Source organism: Anoplophora glabripennis, unplaced genomic scaffold (assembly GCF_000390285.2).
Source record: "Anoplophora glabripennis isolate ALB-LARVAE unplaced genomic scaffold, Agla_2.0 scaffold953, whole genome shotgun sequence".
NCBI lineage: Eukaryota > Metazoa > Arthropoda > Insecta > Coleoptera > Cerambycidae > Anoplophora > Anoplophora glabripennis.
The window spans coordinates 81,916-83,526 of NW_019417033.1; the positions used below are offsets into that span (position 1 = coordinate 81,916).

The 1,611-nt window shown below is 43.5% G+C and overlaps 1 protein-coding gene across 1 annotated transcript; it reads left to right on the forward strand.

The window, feature by feature from the left end:
* Positions 1–488: 488 nt before the first annotated feature.
* On the forward strand, positions 489–1,239 carry LOC108914939. Its single transcript, XM_018720866.1, has 2 exons — positions 489–1,008; positions 1,112–1,239. The coding sequence occupies exons 1-2, from the start codon at positions 489–491 to the stop codon at positions 1,237–1,239; spliced, it is 648 nt and encodes a 215-aa protein (XP_018576382.1).
* Positions 1,240–1,611: the final 372 nt, after the last annotated feature.

Below are 1,611 nucleotides of genomic sequence, written 5' to 3' on the forward strand. Positions count from 1 at the left end.
ACATCCTGAGTAAAATGAGTGAATGGGGTATCTCTACGTATCTTATTAAAATCATAAGTAATTATTTTAAAGGTAGAGAAATTAGAATTGGCAATATATCCCGGACTATGAAGATGGGGGTTCCTCAGGGGTCGGTATTAGGACCGACCCTTTGGAATATTCACTACGACGAGGTGTTGAGATTAGACCATCCACCGGAGATGTTCACCTTAGCGTTCGCGGACGACTTGGCTGTAATGGTTAGAGCAAACGACCTACAAACTTTGGAGGATATGGCGAATAGTGCTTTAAACCGCATTAGTACTTGGATGGACGATACTAAGCTCATCCTCGCTCCGGATAAATCAGAAGCCGTCTTTTTGAAGGGGCCAAAAAACGTCCCTACGCAGGACACGGAGATAGCAGTTAGGAGGAAGATCAAATACCTGGGGGTCATCATTGATTGGCAGACTACGTTCGGGGAGCACGTTAGATAGGCGTGCGCAAAGATGGAGACGCGTGTGGCAGGTCTAAGTAGGCTGATGCCTAATGTGGGCGGTCCATCGTCGTGCAAGAGGCGTTTGTTAGCACTGGTGGCGCATTCCATAATATTTTACGCTGCCCCTGTTTGGGCAGGTGTTTTGAGGATAAAGAGATATCGGGACATGCTGATAAGCGCTCAAAGGATGTCGCTGATCAGAGTTATCAGCGCGTATAGAACTATTTCGGCATCGGCCGCGCAAGTCATAGCAGGGGTTCCCCCAATACACCTTCTAGTTGAGGAAAGGGCTAAAATGTACGAGGAGCAAAGCCCGAGTCCGGATAGGGAGGCCACTATAAGAGCGTGGCAGTTAGAGTGGACGGAAAATGAGGACGTGGCCATTTGGACGCGGAGTCTGATCAAGGAGGTGGGTCCTTGGATGGGGTGTGCCCACAGAAATGTGGACTATTATTTAACACAGATTTTGTCGGCGCATGGTACGTTTGGTAGCTACCTCAAGAGAATCGGGAAGAAACCTGACGATCAATGTATGTACTGGCAGGAGGTTGACGATGTACGGCATACTTTGTTTCATTGCCCTAGATGGCACGTAGCTCGGGAAAGGGTATATATATATATATATATATCTAGGCACGGAGCTTGATGTGGAAAATCTAATCCCGATTATGCTGGGATCAAAGGAAAATTGGAAGGTAATACACACCATGATTAGGAACGTTATGAAACAAAAGGAGGAGGATGATCGTAGCATGCGATAAAGAGAAAGAGAAAGTATGTGTGTATTATGGGCAATGCGCGGATGCTGTTTCGATTTAATGCAGTTGCGTGTTTGCTTATTGCTTTATTGTTTGCCGTTTATTGCAATTTGTTCATTTATTTATTCATTCGATTTAATTTTTTTTTTAATTTTTTTTAAATCATTTTGTTTTTTGTTTGTTATATTTATTATATTTGATGTAATTTTTATCTCTTTGATGGTTTTGATAATGGTTTAGGTTAGTACATATTGTATATGTAGGACACGGTAACTGTCAGCTCCTCGATCCTGAAGTAAAACCTCGAACAGGTAGTTCCGGGATTAAGGGGCTGAGGAGGTGAAAAAAAAAGTAAGAGTATGCTCGATGATTCCG